Here is a 25,436-nt window from a genome sequence, read left to right as displayed (position 1 = left end):
TGGAGTGGGTTGGGGATCTTCCCAAACCAGGAATTGAACCTGGGTCTCCTGCATCTTCTTCACTGCAGGCAGATTCTTTACTGCTGAGCCACCGGGGTAACCCCTCTAGTGAATCATATATATTTTATCAGTGATTTTATAAAATGTGTTAAGGTAATTTGGCTTCCCAAGTGGCACTAGTAGTAAAGAATCCACCTGCAGTGCAGGGGATGCAAGAGATATGGGTTTAATCTTCCTGGGTCGGGAAGATTCCCTGGAGGAGGAAATGGCAACTCACTCCAGTATTCTTTGCTGAAAAATTCCATGGACAGAGGAGCCTGACAGGCTACAGTCCGTGGGGTGGCAAGGAGTTTGACATGACGATGCACACTGTAACTGGTTAAGGTCATTGAGTTCATTAATACTGTTTGTTAAAGAGCTAAGAAGTTTGTCTTAAAGTAGAACATTAGGAAAATAATTAAATATACTCAGGTTTCCTCAGTATGACTTCTGATAATATGTCTGAGTAGGAACATCAGCAAAGTCTGAACTAGTTAAATCTGGAAAGAACTCACTAAATGAGATATCATAGATCTAGCCTGATTGAGGAGAGATCTCCAAAGAGTCCCCCACTTCAAAAATTATTATGAATTGGGACCAGCCCAATAAAGAGCTATAGGGCTGGCTCATCAAGCAGGGGCTCTTAGGTGGATGAGATGGGAAAGGTCACACAAGTGTGGTTGCTATTTATTGGTGAAAGGTGAACCTTGGGCCAGTTGGTAAGTTGAGAAAGGGAGCCAAGAACTCCCTTGCTAGCCTAAATCACCAGGGCCATAGACTGAAGTGTTGGCAGGTTAGTTGTGCCTCCTATCAGTCAGCTAGAACAATACTTTCTCCAGGATTCCTACTGATTGATTCACCAAAGAGCTCAAAATATAAAGCTACCAAACACATGAGAAAACAAGCCACTATGACTGTGAGTCACAGAATCAATAGAACTGCAGATACTGAAATTGTCAATTACTGAATGATAGAATATGTAAGTATGTAATGTTTATAGAAATAGGAAATACAGTCACAGGTTACCAATCTACAAAAATTACTTGAAATAATAGATTTTTTTAAAAATCTAGAAACATAAATTTTGAAATGGAAACTCATTTGATAGAATTCCTGAAATATTTAATATGAAACAGCAATTTAGGCTGCTGTTTGAAGAGAAATGTAATGAACTGGTAGTAGGTGAAAATAAAACTATCCGGAATGCCATAAGAGAGACAAGGAAAATGTGAAAGTGATGTTAAGAGAAATGGCAGAATGAGAAGGTCGAATAGGAGTGTATGAGGTTGGCCACAAGATGATATGGGCTTTCTGTATGTGAATGAACTTTTTGGACAACCCAATAATTAGATTTCCAGGAGGGAGGGAATTGAGAGAGTCTAGGAGAGACAATATTTAAAGAGATAATGACTACAGATTTTCCACAACTGCTAAACACGTGAATTCACAGACCAAGGAGGAACTGTATACCACTAGCAGGATAAGTAAAAAGAAATCCACACTTCAGTGAAACTGCAGAACTCCAAAGAGAGGAGTCATAAAAAACAGTCTCAGAAAAGGGATCTTCTAAAGAAGACCAACAGTTAGAATGACAGCAGAGTTCTTAACAATAACAAAAGCCAGGAAACGGTATCTTCTAAATGTTGAGAGAAAAAAAACTTTTCAACCAGAATTTTGTACCATGTAAAACTCTTGTGGGGATGCGTGGCCAGATTGCCTTCACAGAAGGACAAGCCTCTCAGCTGCAGGGAGTGGGGTCGGTAGACATCCTTCAGGTGGAAAGCTGCCTTATCTGAGGTGGGCCTGCAACCAGCAATTCTTAGGTGGGCTAAGAAGGCTTTGCCGTTGGCCCAGCATAGGACCCTCTGATGGTCCTTATTTGCTCTGGAACTCCCTACCAGTTTGGCTGAGACTTTTCTGAGAATGCATGGCAGGTCACTTTATTCTGTCCAATTGTAGATACTGTTCCCGAATAAATATCTCACACCCCAAACTTCATCTCTGCATGTTCTGGAAAACGCCGATTTGTTCTCAAGAATAGAGATGAAATAAAGCCATTTACATATAAACAAAAACTCTGAGTTTACCACCAAAAGATTTGTACGAACTACTAAAGGTTATATTTCAAGAAGAATGAAAATAATCTCATAGATAGTAGGAGATGCAAGAAGAAATGAAGTAAAGTTGTAAACATATATGTAAAGCTAAATAAATGTTTCTATAAAATACCAACAACAGTGTGTACTTTGGGGTTTTAAAAAACATCTAAAGACCTATAGAGAAAAAAAATACACCAAAAAAAAATACATATATAGACCAGAATTGGGTTAATGCTGTAATCAGCTGTATCAGATGATCTGGGACCCCTGACAAATGCCTGCTCCCCATCCTCTTTTGGTTTTTTTTTTTTTTGCTCTTCTCATAGGCCTCTTGTTCTTAAGGGTTTTAAAATTTTCTGATGTTTTTTTTTAAATTTACTTTTTTGGATAGGTGATTTGTAATGTTTATAACGTTAAAAATAGTAAACATATATTGAGAAGCATTGTTCCTACTCTTGTTTCTCATGTTCTCAATTTTTGCCCCCTCTCCATCTCTACCAGTAACCACCAAATATATCAATAATTTCTTGAATGTATTTCCAGAGTTTCTTTTTCCACATGGTTTTGAAAAGTAAGTCATAATTATAAGAGCCTGTCACACACTAAGAGGTCACTAAATTTAGTTCCCTTCTCTCCATAACCTTCTTAGGACCTTAAGACCCAGAAAGAATAATTTTCCATAATTTTGCTACTGAATATCATATTTTTTGCTTTATAACATAAATTGGAACCATAAAACCATGTTTCATGCATGTCATATTCTTAATAAAAAGTTCATGGAGCTTTCCTAGCCTTGGCCTAGAACTAATTGAAAAGGCAAAGTATGTTTTAAAGATGTGAATATGATTAATAGAACCTTGCATGTTTTCTGGAAAGTGATTCTGGTGTTTCACAATATGATATCATAAAACTAGACAGTTTAGTTGTGCCTATTTTTTTCCAAGATGCAAATTGTTTATTATTTCAAGTATTATAAAATGTGAGATTAGATTTTTTTCTTTTTATGGAGGAGAAGGCAAGAGTGGCTTTATTACTTTGCCAGGCAAAGAGAGAACACAGTAGGCTAATCCCCCAAGAACTATGCCCCACTCTCTGGAGATTAGTTTTGTTTTTTTGATTGAGGTGTAATTTACATATTACTAGTTTCAGGTGTGCAGCATAATGATTTGATATTTGTATATATTGCAAGTGATCACTGTAATAAATCTTAACATCCATCACCATACATAGTTAAAACGTTTTTTTTCTTGTGATAAGAACTTCTAAAATCTACTCTTAGCAACTTTCAAAACTATAGTACAGTATTATTAACTACAGACACCAAGCTGTACATTAAATTCTTATACCTCATTTCTCTTATGGCTTGAAATATGTACCTTTTGACCACCTTCACCCATTTCATCCATTGCCTACCCTTTGCCTCTGGCAACCACCAGTCTGTTCTCTTTGTAAGTTTGGTGGGTTTTTTGAGGTGGGGGGGGATTTAAGATTATCTAAATGAGATTATAAGGTATTTGCTTTTCTCTGACTTAATTTCCCTTAGCACACACCTTCAGGGTCAATCCATATTGTCACAAAATGGCAAAATGACATCTTTTACAGCTGAATAGTATTCCATTGTATATGTATACCACATTTTCTTTATCTGTTCAGCCATCAGTGAACACTTAGGTTGATTCCATGTCTTGGCTGTTGTGACTAATGCTGCAGTGAACATGAGGTGCGAATATCTTCTCAAGTTTGTGTTTTTGTTTTCTTGAATACCCCAAAGTGGAATTGTTGGGTCATATGGTGGTTCTTTTTTTTATTATTTGAGGAATCGCCATTCTCTTTTTCCATAGTGGCTATACCACTCTTCATTCCCACCAGCAGTGTACAGTGGTTCACTTTTTTCCACATCCTCATCAATGCTTGTTATGGCTTATCTTTTTGGTAATAGCCATTCTGTCAGTTGTGAGGTGATATTGTGGTTTTGATTTGTGTTTCCCTGAAGGTTAGAGATCCTGAGCACCTTTTCAGGTATGTGTTGACCATCTGTGTGTTGTCTTTGGAAAAATGTCTATTCAGAACTTTTGCCCATTTTTAAATTGGATTGTTTGGGTTTTTTACATTGAAATTGTATGAGTTCTTTATATCTTTTGAAAATAACTCCTTAACATATATATGATTCGCAGATATTTTCTCCCAATCAGTTAGTTGCCTTTTCATTGGGTTGATGATTTCCTTTGCTGTGCAGAAGCTTTTTGGTTTGATATAGTCCCACTTGTTTATTTTTACTTTTGTCACCTTTACTTTTTGTATCCAAAAAAATTTTTTAAATCATTACTAAGACTGATGTCAAGGAGCTTGCTATTTGTTTTCTTCTGGGTGTTCAGGTCTTTAATCCATTTTGAATTAATTTTTGTGTATGGTAGTCCAGTTTCATTCTTTGACATGTGGTGTCCAACTTTTCCAACATCATTTATTGAAAAGACTGTTTTTTCCTTATTGTGTCTTCTTGGCTCTTCTATCAAAAATTAATTGACCATATATGCATGTGTTTATTTTTGGACTCTCATGTTGTTTGATTACTATAGCTTTGTAATACAGTTTGAAATCAAGGAGCATGAATGATACTGCCAGCTTTGTTCTTTTTTCTCAAGATTGCTTTGGCTGTTTGGATCTTTTGTTGTTCCATATAAATTTTAGGATTTGTCCTATTTCTGTGAAAAATGCTGTTGGAATTTTGATAGCAGTGCAAAGAATTTGTAGATTGGTTTGGGTAGTACAGATATTTTAACAATATTGATTTTTTCCATCTTTAAGAATGGAAATCTTTCCATTTATTTGTCTTCAGTTTTTTTCCACTAATGCCTTATTTTCTTATTGTAAATCATGAGATTATAGGACAGTTTTGTGGAGTTTCAAAGAACTCATTTCTGAACATAGTCTTCCCTCTAACATAATCTTTCCATAGTTTTTTCAGGGCTGAGGAAGTTGATCTATTATTGTAATGTTTAGGAAAGTCTAAGCTATGTTTTCTGTTTCATTAAGCTAATTTAAATTTTTTCCTGGTTAATTTTCAGTTTGTATTTAGAGAATGGAAATTTTCAAAATTACTCACCTTCAGTTTGATTTGTTTTGAGAAAATAGCAGTTTATTACTTTAATCCGAAAAAGAAAGGTTATGCTTTTCACTTGATGAATGAGCATTATTTTACTGTGAATTCCGATTAATAGTTCTTTATGTACATCAAGATTAAGTGTAAATTCTTCAGTTTTTAATTATTTGTTTCCCAGTTATTGCATCCATTGTTGTAAAGTATATATGTACAGAATACTGTTCTGTTTTCTAGCTATTTCTAGTTCATAAGATTAAAGTGACATAAGAGTGATCCCCTCACTATAATTAGGATGAAAGTTCAAGATGTTGTCCTTTGCTTAATCAAATGTAACTTCTGAAGAAGTAATATTTTCTATTTCATAATGTCATCAAAGCAAGGGAATAGAATTGAGGTAATTATTATTTTTGTTTTCATTTTAACTTCTTGAGTGAATTTTGGCTTTAAGCCTTTTCTTACCTAATTTATGAGTTTTCCATGAGGTTCATTAAATAATAGGCACAGTATATCCAGATGTCATAATAAATCTTTGCAATGTTACTATTTTGTGGTGACTCTGAGAATGTATGCTGTGTACCAGTCAGTTTCTTCCTAATCAGTCATGCTCTCCTTTATTTCCTCTCGGTTTACTGAAAACCATTTTCTCATCTTTTTCCCTGGTTAGTCTTTTACTTGGAAAATTGTCTATTCCTTAGATAATGGGAGTAAAAATTAATTATTTAATCATTAAATTTTATCTTTTATTTATCAAAAAGTTGACATCACCCACAGTTTACAGCAGTCACTGGTAAAGTCAATTAGGATCTAAATTAACTTTCCTCATTGCCATTAGCCATTCTTGAATTTAGAAGACAACATTCTTTTAAGGTAGTCTCAGTGCTTGGAAAAGAAAATGAGATTATTTGCAAAATATCTGTAGTGTGGAGTTTATATTTTGTCATTTCCCCTATTGATCGAAAGAAAGCTTGGAAGTTGAAATCCCAGCTTACTGTTTTTCACTGGGTTACAAACAAATTGGTGGTCCAATAATGGGAGAAGGTAAACTTAGAATAAAAGGAAGATAGATTGATAGGTACAGATCTTGTTAAAGAGGTGAATTACTAATTAGTTCTCTATTTACCTTACCTAGTGAGGCTTAATTTCAAAACTACTGCCTCTCTGAAAGTAGCAAGGTATATTGAAATTATGGGAGCCTTGACTGCCTTTTTGTCCTATATTCTTTTTTTAATTATAACTATTTCTGACATACAGGTATTTATACAAACACACACACACACATACACATTTATATGCATGTATATATTGGGTTGATCATAAAGTTCATTTGAATTTTCCCTGAAAAGTTACTGAAAAATCTGACCCAGATAATCACGATGGTGTGATCACCAGCCTAGAGCCAGACATCCTGGAATGCGAAGTCAAGTGGGCCTTAGGAAGCATCACTATGAACAAAGCTAGTGGAGGTGATGGAATTCCATTTGAACTATTTCAAATCCTAAAAGATGATGCTGTGAAAGTGCTCCACTCAGTATGCCAGCAAATTTGGAAAACTCAACAGTGGCCCCAGGACTGGAAAAGATCAGTTTTCATTCCAATCCCAAAGAAAGGCAATGCCAAAGAATGCTCAAACTACCACACAGCTGCACTCATCTCACACACTGGTAAAGTAATGCTCAAAATTCTCCAAGCCAGGCTTCAACAGTACATGAACCACGAACTTCCAGATGTTCAAGCTGAATTTAGAAAATGTAGAGGAACCATAGATCAAATTGACAATATTCGCTGGATCACCAAGAAAGCAAGAGAGTTCTAGAGAAACATCCATTTTTGCTTTATCAACTATGCCAAAGCCTTTGACTATGTAGATCACAACAAACTCTGGAAAATTCTGAAAGAGATGGGAATACCAGACCACCTGACCTGCCTCTTGAGAAATCTGTATGCAGGTCAAGAAGCAACAGTTAGAACTGGACATGGAACAACAGACTAGTTCCAAATCAGGAAAGGAGTACATCAAGGCTGTATATTGTCACCCTGCTTGTTTAACTTATATGCAGAGTACATCATGAGAAATGCTGGGCTGGAGGAAGCACAAGCTGGAATCAAGATTGCCAGGAGAAATATCAATAACCTCAGATAGATATGCAGATGACACCATCCTTATGGCAGAAAGCGAAAAACTGAAGAGCCTCTTGATGAAAGTGAAACAGGAGAGTGAAAAAGTTGGCTTGAGGGTCAACATTCAAAAAACTAAGATCATGGCATCTGGCCCCATCACTTCATGGCAAATAGATGGAGAAACAATGAAAACAGTGGGAGACTTTATTTTTGGGGGCTCCAGAATCACTGCAGATGGTGACTGCAACCATGAAATTAAAAGACGCTTACTTCTTGGAAGAGAAGTTATGACCTTCCTAGGTGGCTACTTTGCCAACAAAGGTCCATCTAGTCAAAGCTATGATTTTTTCCAGTAGTCATGTATGGATGTGAGAGTTGGACTATAAAGAATGCTAAGCATTGAAGAATTGATGCTTTTTTGAACTGTGGTGTTGGAGAAAACACTTGAGAGTCCCTTGGACAGCAAAGAGATCAAACCAGTCCATCCTAAAGGAAATCAGTCCTGAATATTCATTGGAAGGACTGATGCTGAAACTGAAGCTCCAATACTTCAGCTACCTGATGCGAAGAACTGACTCATTGGAAAAGACCCTGATGCTGGGAAAGATTGAAGGCAGGAGAAGGGGATGACAGAGGATGAGATGGTTGGATGGCATCACCAACTCAATGGACATGCGTTTGAGTAAACTCTGGGAGTTGGTGATGGACAAGGAGGCCTGGTGTGCTGCAGTCCATGAGGTCACAAAGAGTCAGGCCCGACTGAGCAACTGAACTGAACTGAAAAATCTAAACAAATTTTTGGCCAACCCAATATGTCATATACATATACATGTATATTATAAAGAATAATACATTGAACAGCAATAGATTTATCACTCATTTAATAAATGAAACACAAAACACCAGATCCCCCTCCCTGATTGAATCTCCTTTGTAAACTATCATTATCCAGAACTTGGTGTTATTGTGTATTTACACTTATATGTATTTACCTAAACAATATATTGTATTGGTTGAAGTCTTTTAAAACTTTGCAGTGTCAAAACTGCATGTATTTTTGCAGCTTGTTTTTGTCATTCATCATTTTTATGATATTTATCTATGGTAATATGTACAGTGTGTGTTTATTTGCTGTCTTTGCTGTTCAGCGTTCTGTTGTATGAATATATCAAATTTGTTTATGTTAATGGATATTTAGGTTACACATTGTTTTTACTCTGTTATAAATAATGCTGCTATGAATATTGTGCATCTATGTGAGCTTCTCTAGAATATATAACTGAAAATGTAACAGTTAGATCTTGTGAATCTTCAGCATTACCAGATGTTGCCAAATTGTTTTCCAAAGTTGCTGTACAATTTAGAACCTCATATGGAAGTGCAGAGAGTTCTCATTGTTCTACATGCTCACCATCACATTTAAAATTTTCCCAATCTTATTGACAATCCTCATTGCTATTTTAATTTGTATTTCCCTGATTACTAGTGAAATTGAACTTCCTTTTTCTTACATATATAATTTATAATAGCTAAATAACTTATTATTTAGATATCCTCTTCTGTGAAGTACTTGTGTATATAACAGTATATTCTGGTAAATATATTCTGGTATAATTTCTTAATCAGTTTTATGCATTACAGATAAAGTCTAACTTTGGTTAAAATTTTAATATGTATTATTATTTTTCTTTTTTTTTAAGTTGTTTAAGAAATCTCTACTCAAAGATTGCAAATAATATTCTCCTTTGTTTTCTTTAGACAGTTTTAAAGTTTTGCTTCTCAGATTTGGATTTTTTTATCTACAGTTTATTTTTATATCTGGAATGCAGAGGTGATATCATTTTAAAACTACGTAGATGTCTAGCTAGCACTGTTTATGACTAGTCCATCCTTTCTCCACTGATTTGTGATGCTACCTGTGTCATACAGTATCTACTTTTCACTTGTGCAACTTATTTTGCTATTCTATTCTGCAGTCCATTTTCTATCCTTGTCTTGATCTTCTGCCATTGTCCTAATTCTGATAGGTCTTTATATCTGATAGGGTGAGTAAGTGAGTTTTCAAGGCAGACAAAGCTATGCAGTGTAGTAGGGCACAAAATTTGAAATCAGAAGACTTAATTCCAGAACTGTAGTCAGTTATCAACATGGATGAGCCTGATCAGAAGTTTATTTTTATGTGGGCTTTCGATGACCATAAACCAACATTTTGTAATGAATTTTTTTTAATGATAGCAAATCTAATACAGCGTAGGTCTCATTAGTACAGAATAGATTCCACTTGATTGGGAAAGACGCCAAAGACTCTGCCTACCTGATTCAAAGCCAAAGTCTCAGAAACAATAATCGAATTTAGGCCACCACAATAACCATACATATGTCCTTGGTGTTTTTCTTCTTCTGTGAGGCTTTTTTCCCCCCCTTTAGCATGAATAATTTTTTCTATTTGATTAAAAAGAATTTAAGCTCCAGGGTCTTTGGTAGATGATGGATCTAAATTGGGAAAATATTTTCCATATTTTGATCAAATAAAGTCACATTGCAAAATTCTGTTGATTGAAATTAGAGTGGTGTTAATGGAGATTGGTTGTTGAAAAGATAGTAAAAGTAGGCTATTCACAGCGAGGCAGGCAGTTGTAGAAAAAGGACAATGACCAAGATATAAGGATAGCAGTGGAGGCTGATTGTCTGCCTTTTTTGCTGGGGATTCTCCTTCAGTTCCCAGTAAAAAGACCAAAGAAATATATCAGATGAGGCTTTTCAACTGATAAGGTGGTGTTTTTTTAATTTAACTTTATTTTTTATTGGAGTAATGTTGATTTATAATATTGTGTTAGTTTCAGGTGTACAGCAAGGCTATTCAGTTATCCATATACATATATCCATTTTTTTCATATTCTTTTCCCATATAGGTTATTACAGAATATTGAGTACAGTTCCCTGTACAGTAGGTCCTTGTTGATTACCTGTTTTATATATAGTAATGTGTATATGTTAATCCCAAACCCAATTTATCCCTCCTTTCCACCTTTCCCTTTTTGTAACTGTGTTTTCAAAGTCTATGAGTCTGTTTCTGTTTAGCTTGAGTTGCTTTCTCACTGTATCGTTATCATGGCAGGTACTGACTTGTCTTCCTTAGGGATTTGTCTTTAACCAGAACCTTATAATACAAAATGTCCCATGTTACAACCCTCTGTCCTCCAATTCTCCTCTTACTGTCTTGCCTAATTGAAGGTTTTGGTTGTTGCGTTATTACTCATTTTGTTTTTAGCACTTCTTTAATTCAAGCATTTGTGATATATGGACAGTATTTCTAATTTATGAAAGATAATACAATGCGGTTTAAAAGTACTGTAGGAGTCATCAGATGCGGTTTCTCTCCCAGGTTCCCTTTTTCTCCTCTCTTCCTTTTCTGGGTAAACTTATCCAGTCCCATATTTTGGATTATATAGGTCAACTTTTCTTCTGAACTCCAGACATGTATCTGTTTATATGACATTTCCAACTTAACATGTCTAAAATACAATTCTTAATTTTTCTTCTTAAAACCTGTTCCTGCTTTCCATCCCCAATTCTTTCCATTCAGTAAATGGTATTGTCATCTGTGAGTAGTTGTTGTTCATTTGCTAAGTCATGTCTGGCCCTTTGCAACCCCATGGACTGCAGCTCACCAGGTTTTCCATCCTCCACTGTGTCATAAGAGTTTGCTCAACTTCATGTCCATTAAGTCAGTGATGCTATCTAACCATCTCATCCTCTGCCACCCGCTTCTCCTTTTCTCTTTACTCTTTTTCAGCATCAGGGTCTTTTCCAGTGAATCAGTTCTTCACATCAAGTGTCCAAAGTATTAGAGCTTCAGCTTCAGCATTAGTCCTTCCAATGAATACTCAGGATTGATTTCCTTTAGGATTTACTGGTTTGATGTCCTTGTAGTCCAAGGGACTCTCAAGAGCCTTCTTCAACACCACAATGAACTAAACATCACTTCTTCAGCACTCAGGCTTCTGTATGGTCCAACTCTCACAGCTGTACATGAGTACTAGAAAGACCATATCTTTGACTGTATGGACCAATACAGCTATAATCATGTGCCAGTTAGAGCTAAAGTGTAATAAGGGAATTTTTAAACAGAGTCAGCGTAAAACACAAAATAAGCTAATTTGTAGAATAGAAATGCAAAATGATTGGAGATAAAAACGTGGGCTACTAGAATCCAGGTCTGAAGTGGCTGGGGTGGCTAGGGCATTCAGTTTCTGTGGGTATACAGAAGTAAAACTGTTGCGTGGGAGTCAGAGGACTAGAACTAGACTTACCAGTTAAAAGTAGGGGTTGGAAATGGGACTCTACTGCTCCTAAAAGAAAGTTTATATAAAATGTGCAACCAACTCTTTCCTGAAGCTGCATTTAGCATTAAAAATACTTAAAAATATTTGTCTAAAGATGTGAGAGGGCCAAACTGTAATGACTCAGTAGCTGAGTCTATGGTAGCTGATAATGGCTGGAGTGTGCAGTCATAATATTAGACCTGGTTTTTAACTAGGGCCCCATAAAGTAAAGTGAATTTGCTCAGTCATGTCTGACTGTGCGACCCCATGGACTGTAGCCCACCAGGATCCTCCCTTCATGGGATTTTCCAGGCAAAGGTACTGGAGTGGATTGCCATTTCCTTCTCCAGAGGATCTTCCCGACCCAGGGATCAAACCCGGGTCTCCCACATTGTAGGCAGTCACTTTACCATCTGAGCCACCAGGAAAGTCCAGGGCCCCATGGGTATTGGTAAAGACAAAAATGAATGAAACGTGGTGGATAAATAGGGGGAGTGAGGGAGAGAGAACGAGAGAGAGAGAAAACTCTCTTACTCAAGATCTGTAAACAGAAATTCCAAAGCATAATTAAAGAAAAAAGCTAAACCTAAAAAGTCATTCAATAAAATCAACAGTCAGGAGACCGATTCACTCCCAAATGTAATAAAAGCAATAAATAGAAAGTAATAATTTTCTAAAGACTTGTTTTAAAAATATGTATGTTTAGGATTCTTCAATAGATAAATAATAAAAAGCACTTTAAAAGAATAAGAACTTATGATAAATTAGCAGACGTGAAATAAGAATAGACAAACATAAAAGCCAATTTGCCTACAAATGTAGTTATAGGAATTAAGTCAATAGATGGAATGAATTCTAAAGTAGACATGATTAAAGAGAGAACTAGCAAAGTGGAAAATTGTTCTAACTCTTTGGATCACCCAGAATGCATAATAGAGACTTAAAATACTCAAAATTATATAATTATGCCATTAAGAGATATTAAAAATAGGTTGAAAAACTTCAGTTTACATCTAATGGAAGTTCTAGAACAAGGGGCTGTAAAAATGACTAAGAAATGATAACTAAAGAACTACATCCTGAAGTTTTCAGAACCGAAAACTTGAAACCGCACATTAAAATTACTCTCTGCATACTAAGCGGGACAAGTAAAAACCAATCACAATGAGAAACATTCTTTGCAACTATAAGACAGAAGGCTAGAGACATTTAAAAGCTACCATAGAGAAGAAATCTCCAACAGATTATCAACTGTGCAGGCTTCTCAACAGCAACAGGGACAGCTAGAAGATAATGAACTAATGTCTTTAAAATGCTGAGTAATGATAACTTTATCCATCTAAAATACCACTGAAGATTGAGGACAAGATAAAGACATTTTGGGGCAGACTAAAATAATTTAGCATACCCTATCTATAAGAATTTCTAAAGAGCATCCTTTAGCAGAAAGAAAAGAGAACCCCAAGATAGGATGAGGGTGTACTTTTTGGCAAAGTCACTTAACAATGATAATAACAAGACCAATTACTTTTGTAAAGGTTATTCTGAGTCTCTGGAAAATGATAACAAGGAGTATTAGGTAGCTAAAGTGTGCTAGGAGCATAGTCTTGTTCAAGAAGATGGAAGTGCTGAATACTTTTAACTATAACTTTTTCTCATAAAGCCACGTAAAAGTATATATTGTAAATGTATGTATGTATTTTTTGAGCACCTGCTACGTGCCAGACACTGATCTAGGCTCTGGGAATAAGACCACTGGGGGACAAAACTCCTCATTGAGTTTATACTTTGGTAGGAGGAAACTATATATTGTTTAAAAACAGTAGTATAGCGCAAACAGGCTTGAAAGAAATACATTGGTAAATAGGAAAAGATACACTTGAAAAAGGTGATGGTATGATGAAGAAAAAAAACGGGTGTGGCAGTATTAAAGTCAGATAAAATACTGTTTAAAGTGAGCACTAAAGTATGTTGGGCAGCTAGAGCATTTATATAACACCTAACATAGACTTAAAAGTGAAAGATGACAGGATTAGAAGGAAAACTGATGAGCCCACAGTTTAGCATATCTCTATTAAAACAGATAGGTAGGGACTTACCTGGCGGTCCAGTGGTTAGGAATCCCCTTGCAGTGCAGGGGACATGAGTTTGATCCTTGGTCAGGGCACTAAGATTCCATGTGCCGCAGAGCAACCAAGTCCACACACCACAGCTAAGACTTGATGGAGCCAAATAAATACATATCCTTAAAAAAAAAAAAAAATAGGCAAATAGAAAAGTAGTCAGGAAAACACATATACCTGGTTTTATTGCACTTCCCTTTATTGTGCTTTGCAGACACGACAGTTCAGTCACTCAGTCGTGTCTGACTCTCTGTGACCCCATGGACTGCAGCATACCACGCCTCCCTGTCCATCACCAACTCCCAGAGTTTACTCAAACTCATGTCCATTGACTTGGTGATGCCATCCAACCAATTCATCCTTTGTCGTCCCCTTCTCCTCCCGCCTTCAATATTTCCCAGCATCAGGGTCTTTTCCAATGAGTCAGTTCTTTGCATCAGGTGGCCGAAGTATTGGAGTTTCAGCTTCAGCATCAGTCCTTCCAATGAGTATTCAGAACTGATTTCCTTTAGGATGGATTGATTTGATCTCCTTGCAGTCCAAGGGACTCTCAAGAGTCTTCTCCAACACCACACTTCAAAAGCATCAATTCTTCAATGCTTAGCTTTCTTTGTAGTCCAACTCTCACATCCACGCATGACCACTGGAAAAACCATACCCTTGTCTAGACGGACCTTTGTTGGCAAAGTAATGTCTCTGCTTTTTAATATGCTGTCTAGGTTGGTCATAACTTTTCTTCCAAGGAGTAAGTATTTTTAATTTCATGGCTGCAGTCACCATCTGCAGTGATTTTGGAGCCCAGAAAAATAAAGTCTGTCACTGTTTCCACTGTTTCCCCATCTATATTTGCAGTGAAGTGATGGGACCAGATGCCGTGATCTTAATTTTCTGAATGTTGAACTTTAAGCCAACTTTTTCATTCTCCTGTTTCACTTTCATCAAGAGGCTCTTTTAAGTTCTTTGCTTTCTGCCATAAAGTTGGTATGATCTGCATATCTGAAGTTATTGATATTTCTCCCGGCAATCTTGATTCCAGCTTGTGTTTCTTCCAGCCCAGCGTTTCTCATGATGTATATAAGTTAAGTAAGCAGGGTGACAATATACAGCCTTGATGAACTCCTTTTCCTATTTGGAACCAGTCTGTTGTTCCATGTCCAGTTTTAACGGTTGCTTCCTGACTGCATACAGGTTTCTCAACAGGCAGGTCAGATGGTCTGGTATTCCTATCTCTTTAAGAATTTTCCACAGTTTGTGGTGATGCACACAAAGGCTTTGGCATAATCAGTAAAGTAGGAATAGATGTTTTTCTGGAACTCTCTTGCTTTTTCAGTGATCCAACAGGTGTTGGCAATTTGATCTCTGGTTCCTCTACCTTTTCTAAATCCAGCTTGAGAATATGGGAGTTCTCAGTTCAAGTACTGTTGAAGCCTGGTTTGGAGAATTTTGAGCATTACTTTACTAGTGTGTGAGATGAGTGCAATTGTGCAGTAGTTTGAGCATTCTTTGGCATTGCCTTTCTTTGGGATTGGAATGAAAACTGACTTTTTCCAGTCCTGGGGCCACTGCTGAGTTTTCCAAATTTGCTGGCATATTGAATGCAGCACTTTGACAATATCATCTTTTAGAATTTGAAATTGCTCCACTGGAATTCCATCACCTCCACTAGCTTTGTTCATAGTGATGCTTCCTAAGGCCCACTTGTCTTCAGATTTCAGGATGTCTGGCTCTAGGTGAGTGATCACACCATCATGATTATCTGGGTCGTGAAGATCTTTTTTGTACAGTTCTTCTGTGTATTCTTGCCACCTCTTCTTAATATCTTCTGCTTCTGTTAGGTCCATACCATTTCTGTCCTTTATTGAGCCCATCTTTGCATGAAATGTTCCCTTGGTATCTCTAATTTTCTTGAAGAGATCGCTAGTCTTTTCTATCCTATTGTTTTCCTGTATTTCTTTGCACTGATCACTGAGGAAGGCTTTCTTATCTCCCCCTTGCTATTCTTTGGAACTCTGCATTCAGATGTTTATATCTTTCCTTTTCTCCTTTGCTTTTCGCTTCTCTTCTTTTCACAGCTATTTGTAAAGCCTCCTCAGACAGCCATTTTGCTTTTTTGCATTTCTTTTTCTTTTGGATGGTCTTGATCCCTGTCTCCTGTATAGTGTCACGAACCTCCATTGATAGTTGATTGCATCAGGCACTCTATGAGATCTAATCCCTTGAATCTATTTGTCACTTCCACTGTATAATCGTAAGGGATTTGATTTAGGTCATACCTGAATGGTCTAGTGGTTTTCCCTACTTTCGTCAATTTAAGTCTGAATTTGGCAATAAGGAATTCATGATCTGAGCCACAGTCAGCTCCCAGTCTTGTTTTTGCTGACTGTATAGAGGTTCTCCATCTTAGGCTGCAAGGAATATAATCAATCTGATTTCGGTATGGACCATATGGTGATGTCCATGTGTAGAGTCTTCTCTTGTGTCGTTGGAGGAGGGTGTTTGCTATGACCAGTGCATTCTCTTGCAAAACTCTATTAGCTTTTGCCCTGCTTCATTCTGTACTCCAAGGTCAAATTTGCCTGTTATTCCAGGTGTTTCTTGACTTCCTACTTTTGCATTCCAGTCCCCTATAATGAAAAGGACATCTTTTATGGGTGTTAGTTCTAGAAGGTCTTGTAGGTCTTCCTAGAACTGTTCAGCTTCTTCAGCATTACTGGTTGGGGCATAGACTTGGATTAATGTGATATTGAATGGTTTGCCTTGGAAACAAACAGATCATTCTGTCATTTTTGAGATTGCATCCAAGTACTTCATTTCGGACTCTTGTTTTGCAGACACCACAGTTTTTACAAATTGAAGGTTCATGGCAACACTGTGTTGAGCAAATCTGTTGGTGCCTTTTTTTCCAAAAGCATTTGCTCACTTCATATCCCTGTGTCACATTTTGGTAACACTTGGATAACAGGCATTTCTCTGAGTTATTGCAGGTTTGGTTCCAGACCACTACAGTAAAGCAAACATCACAATAAAGCAAGTCACACAATTTTTGGGGGTGGGTTTACATATAAAAGGCTCTCCATGGGCCTCCCTGTTGACTTAGACACAACGGTATTGAAATCAGGCCAACTAACCTCACAGTGGCTGCTAAGGGTTCAAGTGAAAGGAGTTGCATACCTCTCACTTTAAATCAAAGGCTAGAAATGATTAAACTTAGTGAAAAAGGCATGTTGAAAGTTGAAACAGGCCAAAAGTTAGGCTTTTTGAGCCCAGCAGCCAAGTTGCGAATCCAAAGGGAAGGTTTTTAAAGTAAATTGAAAATGATACTCCAGTGAATTCATGAATGATAAGAAAACAAAACAGCCTTATTACTGATATGGAGAAGGTTTTGGGGTCTGCATAGATCAGCCAGTCATGGCATTCCCTTAAGTCCAAGCCTAATCTAAGACAAGGCCCTAACTCTAATTCTGTGAGGGCTGAGAGAGATGAGGAAGCTGCAGAAGAAAGGTTTGAAGCTAGCAGGGGTCGATTTCGTGAAGTTTTAGGAAAGAAGTCATCTCTGTAGCATCAGAGTTCATGGCAGAGCAGCAAATGCTGATGTAGAAGCTGCAGCACGTTATCCAGAAGATCTAGCTAAGATCATTTGTGAAGGTGGTTGTTCTAAACAACAGATTTTCATTGGAGACAGAACAGTCTTCTATTGGAAGAAGATGTCATTAGGACTTTCATAGCTAGAGAGGAGAGGTCACTGCCTGGCTTGAGAGCTTCACAGGGCAGGATGACTCTCTTGTTAGGGGCTAATGCAGCTGGTCTGGTGGCTCAGTGGTAAAGAATCTACCTGCCAATCCAGGAGATATGGGTTTGATCCCTGAGTCAGGAAAATCCCCTGGAGAAGGAAATGGCAACCCACTCCAGTATTCTTGCCTGGGAAATTTCATGGACAGACGAGCCTGGTGGGCTATAGTCCATGGGGTTTCAAGAGTAGGATACGACTTGGCAACTGAACAGCAACAAAATGAATGCTCATTTGCCATTCTGAATTATGCTAAATCTTCTCTTCCTGTGCTCTGTAAATGGAACAGCAAAGCATGGGGGACAGCACATCTGCTTACAACATGGTTTACTAAATATTTGAAGCCCACTACTGCTAAGAAAAAAGAGAGTCCTTTGAAAATATTACTGCTCATTGACAATGCGTTTGGTCACCCAAGCGCTCTGATGGAGATGTACATGGTTAATGTTGTTTAATGCCTGCCTTCTCAACATCCATTCTGCAGTCCACAGATCAAGGAGTAATTTCAACTTTCAAGGCTTCATTATTTAAGAAATATATTTTGAGAGTGGCATACCTCACAGCTTTCAGGATCTTAGTTTCCTGATCAGGGATTGAACCTAGGCCACCACAGTGAAAGTGCCAAATTCTGTCCACTGGACTGCCAGAGCAGTCCCATAAGAAATAAATTTTTAGGCTATAACTACCATAGTGATTCCTCTGATGGATTTGGGTGGTTAAATGAAAACCTGGAAAGGGTTTACCATTCTAGATACCATTGAGAATATTCATGATTCAAAAGAAGAGGTCAAAATATAAATATTAGCAGGAGTTTGAAATAAGTTAATTCCAACCCTCATGGTGCCTTGCGGGGCTTTAAGACTTTGGTGGAGGAAATAACACCCAGTGTGGTAGAAAAATAGCAAGAGAACTAGAATTAGAAGTGGAACCTGAAGATGTGACTAAATTGCTTCAATCCCATGATAGAACTTTAATGGATGAGGAGTTGCTTCTCATGGGTGAGCATTAAGAAAATGATTTTTTGACATGAAATCTACTCCTGGTGAAGATGCTGCGAGGATTGATGAAATGACAACAGAGGATTTAGAATATTACATAAACTTAGTTGATAAAGCAGAAGCAGGGTTTGAGAGGATTGACTTCAGTTTTGAAAGACGTTCTACTTTGGGTAAAGTGTTACCAAACAGTAATTCATGCTACAGAGACATTTTTCATGAAAGGAAGAGTCAATGGATGCGGCAAACTTCATTATTATCTTATTTAAAGAAATTTCCACAGTCATCCTATCCTACAGAAACCACCCCGGTCAGTCAGCAGCCTTCAACATTGAGGCAAGACCCTCCACAACAAAGAGTATGACTCACTTGAAGGCTCACATGATGGTTAGCATTTTTTAGCAATAAAATGTTTTTTAATTTAGATATGAGCATTGTTACTTAGACTCTTATGAGTAGATACTACATTCTACATTATAATATAAGCATAAGTTTTATATGTACTGGGAAACAAAATAATCCCCATGACTCACATTATTGTGGTACTTGTTTATTGTGGTGGTATGGAACCAGACTTACAATATCTTTGAGAATTCCTATATAGAAGATTTGAACAACACAACTAATAAAGTTGGTCTAATACATAAAGAAAATTTTGTACCTAACAGAGAGTAAGCGTTATTTCTGAGCACACAAGGAGTACTTTAAAAAATGGACTATGTCCTAAATCACAGAAGAAGTTTCCAAAATATAAGGTAACCAGAATCAAATAGACTACATTCTGTGACTATAATAAATTCATTTGAAATCAACAATAAAAAGAAATCTTAAAAAAAAAACTCACCTGAATAGAAACTAAAAAATGTACTTATAAATAACTCATAGGTTAAAGAGGAAGCTTGAAAACAGCCAACAAAGCAGACATGAAAGGAGGAGCATATTAAATAAAAGAACAGAAACTAATAAAATGGGGGAAAATGATTAACACTTCCCTAATTGTATATTGTGATAACCAATGATAGGATGAGCAAAATTGGCTGAGAAGAATATAGGTATTATTTGAGCCTCTATTCCTATTCATGGTTTATTTTCTATATTAGTAATCTTTTTCTTTAGACTAATATGGGCTAGCAAGAAAATTATAGAACTCAGGCTATAAAATATATAGTCATTGTCAAATTTTCAGCAGTGTATCTTTTCCATATAATGAGAAAATTACAGGACTGAGTAAGTGCAAACATCAGACTTGTATAATTTTACTATTTATTTAAAAGATTTTACAGTGGTCTTTAAGAGAAATTTCTATTTATATATTTATGATATTCTTCTTTCCCTTCTTGTAGGTTACTCAAATGAGTCGTCCAGACCTGATTCTCTTTCTGATGAAATACCTGATGGCTCTCATAGTTGGTATTCCTTCCATTTTTTGGGTTGGAAGTAAAAAGACTTGCTTTGAATGGGCCAGTTTTTTCCACGGTCATAGGAAAAAAGAGTAAGTTGAAGTAAATTATCATGGTGTTCACAGGCTTCACATTTACATAATTTTGTGTGTGTGTGTTTACTGTGTTGAAACAATTTGGATTTGGAGGAAATATTCCAACAAGATGATAACCTCAGCTGCCACCAGGTATGATTAAATCTTAAACCTAAAAACTTAGAAAAGATAGCCAAGTAGAACCAGGCTTAAGGCCTGTTCCTTACTAATTCGGAATATTTGAGGGAAAGCCAATCTTTTTTTTAAAAAAGCTCCAAATTATAATCTTCTTAAAATTAAAAACAAATGAATGCTTATATATGTATATTCTTATTTGATCTTTTTGACATTTCTGTGATGACTAGTGTTATCATCTCTGTGTAAAAGATATGAAAACTGATGCACAGAGAGGCTCAGTGCCTTGGCTAAAGTCACACAGAATTAGACTTTATTTCCAATTGTCCATTGTTCTTCCAGGTTACACCATAAATTATTTAAAAGGATAGCATGTTATTTTATTCTGAGTCATACATATTAAAGCCAAAATAATAAAATGATATTAGCAGATAAAATGAAATATGTTATTTTAATTCATAGTTGGCCAAATTGCATATTAGAGAGTCATGGTAAAATATAAGATTTGGGCATATTTGAGGACTCTTTCATTTTTTGACCCCTTAATTAATAGAACAAAATAAGACCCTGCAGTATTCACAAAGGAATAGATGACTTCAAACTTTTTACTAAGTATAAAGTTAATATTTATACTGTATTTGGATTGTCACAAACTCTAAGTTAGTGGAATCCATATTCTTATGATTTTATTTAACCTAAGTTACATGGAAAATAAATTTTGGGAAAATGAATTTCTATAAAAGTCTCAAGATTATATGTAAAATGTTATTGTGTTTTGTATGGGTTAATGTACTTTTAAAATACATCTTAAATTACCACATTATCAGAATCTTGTGTTTTCTCAATTACCAGTAATTAGCAGCTTCTGTTATACAGATTCAGAGAAGGCAATGGCACCCCACTCCGGTACTCTTGCCTGGAAAATCCCACGGATGGAGGAGCCTGGTAGGCTGCAGTCCATGGGGTCGCTATGAGTCCGGCGCGACTGAGCAACTTCACTTTCACTTTTCACTTTCATGCATTGAAGAAGGAAATGGCAACCCACTCCAATATTCTTGCCTGGAGAATCCCAGGGACAGAGGAGCCTAGTGGGCTGCAATCTATGGGGTCACACAGAGTCTGACACGACTGAAGTGACTTGAAATTTATAAAAATCACAATTTTAAAATATACATTCCTTATTACCATATCTGAGACTACTGCTAGTGATATCAAACAATGCATTTCTCCTTTAAATGCAATTTCATTGGGTAGAGAAGGAAAGAAGGGGAAAGGTTAATTCAACAATGACAAAAATGTATTTCCTGGGAATTCATCCTTTGAAAAAGACGTTAATGAGTAGTTACTATGTGTCATGAACTATTCGGTGATGCCACAGGTTCAATAGCAAACAAAACAGACCAAGTCCTTGATTTCTGTGGAACAGCCTTACTTGGGATATTTATCTGTGTATTCTTTGAAATTTTTAAATGTATTTGAATCACAGTAAAACATAATTCTAAGGAGAGGGTTAGCATTCTTGGTCACCTCTGGGCCACACACAAGCCATTCTGTCACATAGCAATTCTGTTGTGTTAGAAACTCCAGATGGGGCTAAACTAAACCAATGCTGCCCTTTTGGGGACTCATCCCAGTTATTTGGGGGATCCTGACTGGGCCAGAATGCTTTTGAAACTGGTTAGTCCTCCCCAAAACCCTTCCATTTGGTTTTCTGGAACCATGGACTACCCACTTCCCTGACTCAGCTAAGTCACTGTGACCCTCCCAGCTGGGACTGTGCTCTAGGCTAGAGTCACTCCTCCAGAGTGTGAGCAGCCTACAGTCATTTCTAGCGTTTGTCTGGTTGAGCCTTTGAGATATGACTAGAGAGTAACCATAATAATGGTTTCCAATCAGTTGAGCCCACTTAAATACTCCAAGCAGTGTTCTAAGCATTAAATCATTTAATCCTCTAGACAACCTTGTGAGGAAGATTGTCGTTTTACAGATCAGAACACAGAACCAAGGTTCAATAGCTAGTGAGTGGCAGAACTGAGATTCAAACCCAAGCAGTCTGATTCTAGCCTCTAGTCTTTGCTGTTAACCCCTCTGTTATACTGTGCTGTCGAAAGACTGGCTTCTAAAATTATGCCAGTCAAATTAGTGTTCTTTCTCTCAGTGAAGCCACATTTAAGATTGCTTATGCTAATAATTCTGACACTGGTTGAAATATTTTTAGAAATCTTGTTTTGGAGTTATCTGGGTCACATCACTTAATTTTTCTGGACCCCTGGTTTCTTATTTGTAAAACGAGGAGACAGACCTTCACCATTTGAAGGTAGATTAAATTTTTGAAATGACCAGAAGTCAGTTTGAACCAATTTTTAAAAATAAGTTTAGAAAATAAATTCAGCAGTCCAGAGCAACTTTGGATGTATGTACATGTGCACAGGGCCATTGATGACAGAAGAATAAATGTTGTAATAACTATGTTTGAGTTGTTCTTTCTTCTATCTAGTTTTTGAAACTCTCAGGATATATGTAAACATTATGTTTTATCATTACTTTATGATTCACTTTGAAACATTTAAGTTTGATCCCCAACTGTTGTTTTGCTGTACGACTTTTGAAAAGTTCTTTAATCCCTTGTGACCTCAGTTTCTTCATCTATAAAATGGGGATCACAATATTCACTCTTGATGGATATCTCCCCCATAGAAGTGTCTGTTTAGGAGTTAATCTCCATAATAAAAACATTATTAAAAAAGATTAGCAGAGAATATATGTAAAACGCCTGGCACTATGCAGGTATTCAACAAATACTAGTCGTCTTTGAGTCCTTCTACCCCAGCACTAAAAATAACAATGGCAATAACAGCAGCGATTCTTTTCTAATTTGAAAACTTAGAATATATGCACTTTGTCAATTTATGATCTAATCTTCACGTTGGAACTTTTTTAAAAATAATATTGTCTAATTTTAACTTTATGATTCTTATAGTCACTTATTTACCCAAACTGATACACTGACCTTTGCACCTGTTTAATTGGCTCTTTAATTACCATTTTGTTCATCAACGTAAACACCTATCTGCTTTTAGCCTTTTCATAGCAGTTAAAAACTTTAGCTCTGGACATAATTCATCCCCTTAATTATTTTTTTCCTAAGCCTTTAGTATGTCTGGGACTTCATGGTATGTTTGTTTAAATTAATTTTTCATACATTTTGTTGTAGTTACAGTCATTCATGTTTATTCAAGCACTAGACAACAGCTTCTGTCGTAAAATCAACTTGTAACCTAAAAACAACTGCTCTTACAAATTAAAAAAATGAGTCTATGCCATGATGGGGCCTCCACTACTTCTATAAACCATGCAAGAAAATAATATTTTTACTTTATAGTAGTACCTTTGCAATGTTTCAGTGACCTCGAGAATGATAAATTTCTTTAGCCGAAAGGGACTTTTTAAAAATGATGAAATTGTATGCCTTCATTTTATGAATGAGGAAAATTAAGAAAAGGGGATAGTGACTTGCCCAAGATCACATATTTATTGATAGAGTTGGAACTAAAATCCTGATTTCGTTATTCTAAGACGAACCTCTTTCCATCATACCAGTTTAGGAGACAGATTGACACAGATTTTTGTTTTAGTCTCTCTTCTCTCGACAGTGTTACCTTACATATGTCCTAAAGACATTGTTTGGAGAGCTTTTTTTCTGAAGAATAACATCAGTCTGTCAAAGTATTGTTTTTGGTCTGTAGGGTTATCTTACACTTGGTGTTTTGTTATCTAGGATAGTGAACGAGAGCCGACAGGTACTCCAGGAACCTGATTTTGCTCAGTCCCTCCTGAGGGATCCAAATACTCCTATAATAAGGAAATCAAGAGGAACTTCCACTCAAGGGACATCCACACATGCTTCTTCAACGCAGCTGGCCATGGTGGATGACCAGAGGAGCAAAGCAGGTAGTGTCCACAGCAAAGTGAGCAGCTACCATGGCAGCCTCCACAGGTCCCGGGACGGCAGGTGAGTTTTATCGGCAGCTTAGTTTATTTCGTGTGCTGAGTTAGAGTCACGTGGCATCTGAAGGAAGAGTAGCCAATTCTGAAACAGAAGTTGATCATGATTAACCTTCTGAACTTTGCTAGGTTTAATTGTCCCAGATTATGGTCAGACTTAATGCCAGAGGAGTTTAGACGTGATGCAGTGAGCAATGTGGAGTCATTGCTCATCAGAGAGAAGGCAGAGTAAAAGTGGTTATTTTAGTAAGATTAATTTAGCAAACAATTATGGAATACCTACTATGTCAGACATTGTGTGAGTCTCTGGGAATACAAAACTGATTTAGGTATGATCTTTGTTCTTAATAAGATCAAGAAAAATAGGGTAGTCAATATTTGTCTTGTAGTTGAAAGCATGGGGTCTAGAATAATAAGCCTCAGTTTCCTCATCTGTAAAATGGAAATAGTAATAATATCTGTCCCTTTAGCAATGTTGTAAAAAATAAATGAGGTAATATACCTAATTGCTCAGAACAGTGCCCATCTCAGTAAGTGCCTGTTATCAACTTTTATTATCAATATGATAAGGTAATAATTAAAGTAAAATGCAAATATAATGGTATAGTCCAGAGGTTGTCAAATTTTTCTATGAAGAGAAAAATAATATAATAAATATTGTATTATAAATGAAATAACATATAAATGACTTTAGGCTTTGTGGGTCACGTGGTCTTTGTTGCCACCATTCATTTCTGCTGTTAATACCATGAAAGCAGCCATAGACAGTATGCAGTCAAAATAGGAGTGGCTGTGTTCCAGAAAAACTGTTTACAAAAATAGGAAGGGGCCTGATTTGACCAGCAGGCCACAGTTGGCAGCCCCTGTTTGGTAGCATGGACAAGGGGGTGACTAAATCTGGTGGGGAGGAGGTGGGAGAGAGCTTCACAGAGAATGTCTGAGAGTGGGCAGGATGTGCTTTCTTGTTATACTGGATGGTAGAGACACTAGAATTAGAAACCTCTTAGGAGCTCTGCAGTAATTCAGTTAAGAGATGATGGAGGTTTATGAAAGAACAGTGACAGTGCCAAGAGAGTAATAGCTGATCTGAAAGATATTTAAAAAGAAGAAATGATAGGAGTTGGTGATGGCTTGAAAGCAGTTGGAGAGAAGGAATGTGCCAAAAGAAACTTTTTTTAAGATTTCTAAGCCTGGGAAACTGAAAGAATGAAAATTATGATGCCTGAAATTCTCTGT

At 36.7% G+C, this 25,436-nt stretch overlaps 1 protein-coding gene across 2 annotated transcripts in view; it reads left to right on the top strand.

Annotated features, from left to right (window-relative positions):
• The window catches only part of FZD3 (frizzled class receptor 3), a 98,073-nt gene that overhangs the window by 56,753 nt on the left and 15,884 nt on the right, over positions 1-25,436 (top strand). For both annotated transcript variants that reach the window (XM_070794414.1, XM_070794413.1), the window contains 2 exons: positions 19,930-20,078; positions 23,974-24,207. In XM_070794414.1, the coding sequence (XP_070650515.1) occupies positions 19,930-20,078; positions 23,974-24,207 (383 nt within the window). The remainder of the gene's footprint in view (positions 1-19,929; positions 20,079-23,973; positions 24,208-25,436) is intronic.

Source organism: Bos indicus, chromosome 8, assembly GCF_029378745.1.
Source record: "Bos indicus isolate NIAB-ARS_2022 breed Sahiwal x Tharparkar chromosome 8, NIAB-ARS_B.indTharparkar_mat_pri_1.0, whole genome shotgun sequence".
Classification (NCBI taxonomy): Eukaryota; Metazoa; Chordata; class Mammalia; order Artiodactyla; family Bovidae; genus Bos; species Bos indicus.
Note: the sequence above shows the minus strand (reverse complement) of the source record. Positions and strands in the feature narration are given on the sequence as shown.